Source organism: Hyposmocoma kahamanoa, unplaced genomic scaffold, assembly GCF_003589595.1.
Source record: "Hyposmocoma kahamanoa isolate Upper Pololo Valley unplaced genomic scaffold, ASM358959v1 211, whole genome shotgun sequence".
NCBI classification, from domain to species: domain Eukaryota; kingdom Metazoa; phylum Arthropoda; class Insecta; order Lepidoptera; family Cosmopterigidae; genus Hyposmocoma; species Hyposmocoma kahamanoa.
This window is the reverse complement of record NW_020653732.1, coordinates 5,757,625-5,758,139: the sequence shown is the minus strand read 5'-3', so window position 1 is coordinate 5,758,139 and position 515 is coordinate 5,757,625. Positions and strand designations below refer to the sequence as shown.

At 42.7% G+C, this 515-nt stretch overlaps 1 protein-coding gene across 1 annotated transcript in view; it reads right to left on the bottom strand.

The window, feature by feature from the left end:
* The window catches only part of LOC113227536 (protein FAM136A-like), a 26,435-nt gene extending 26,173 nt beyond the window's left edge, over positions 1 to 262 (bottom strand). The window contains exon 1 of the mRNA XM_026460475.1: positions 233 to 262. Coding sequence (XP_026316260.1) covers positions 233 to 262 — 30 coding nt within the window. The remainder of the gene's footprint in view (positions 1 to 232) is intronic.
* Between the last annotated feature and the right edge of the window lie 253 nt (positions 263 to 515).

The following is a 515-nucleotide window of genomic DNA, read 5'->3' as shown; positions in this document are numbered from 1 at the left end:
CCAAATGACGTCACAGCGCGAGGTGCACAGTTAATTCGCACGGGTTGTACGTAGAAGTATCGTTTTTATTTAAAAGTATGTTTAATTGTTAACAGGCTCCATTCGACGGTACCCGATCAATCTGTCATGCCTGTTGGCATCGAATTGACTCGGATATCAGAAATCAACATCGATCACCTTCACCTGCTATTCTACCTGCTGTTGGAGCATCGGTGAATGTCCCTCAGTTTACCCGAGTGGCTAATACCTCCCGGCACTGCATGATGACCAGATGCAACAACTTACAACTACGCCGTGTTCCAAACTCTATCAAAGTATATCTTCTCATTTATTTTGGATTATATATTCCTGACCGGGCCCGCATTTGTCAACTACATTTGCAAAACACTTATTTGGAGGAATTTCCAGAAATCACGGCTCATCAACATACTGATTTTAATGCTGATAGCTTCGTTGACGTGGTCAATATGTATACACGGGCTCTAGAATCGAGATCTCGACTAGATCTTGACAAT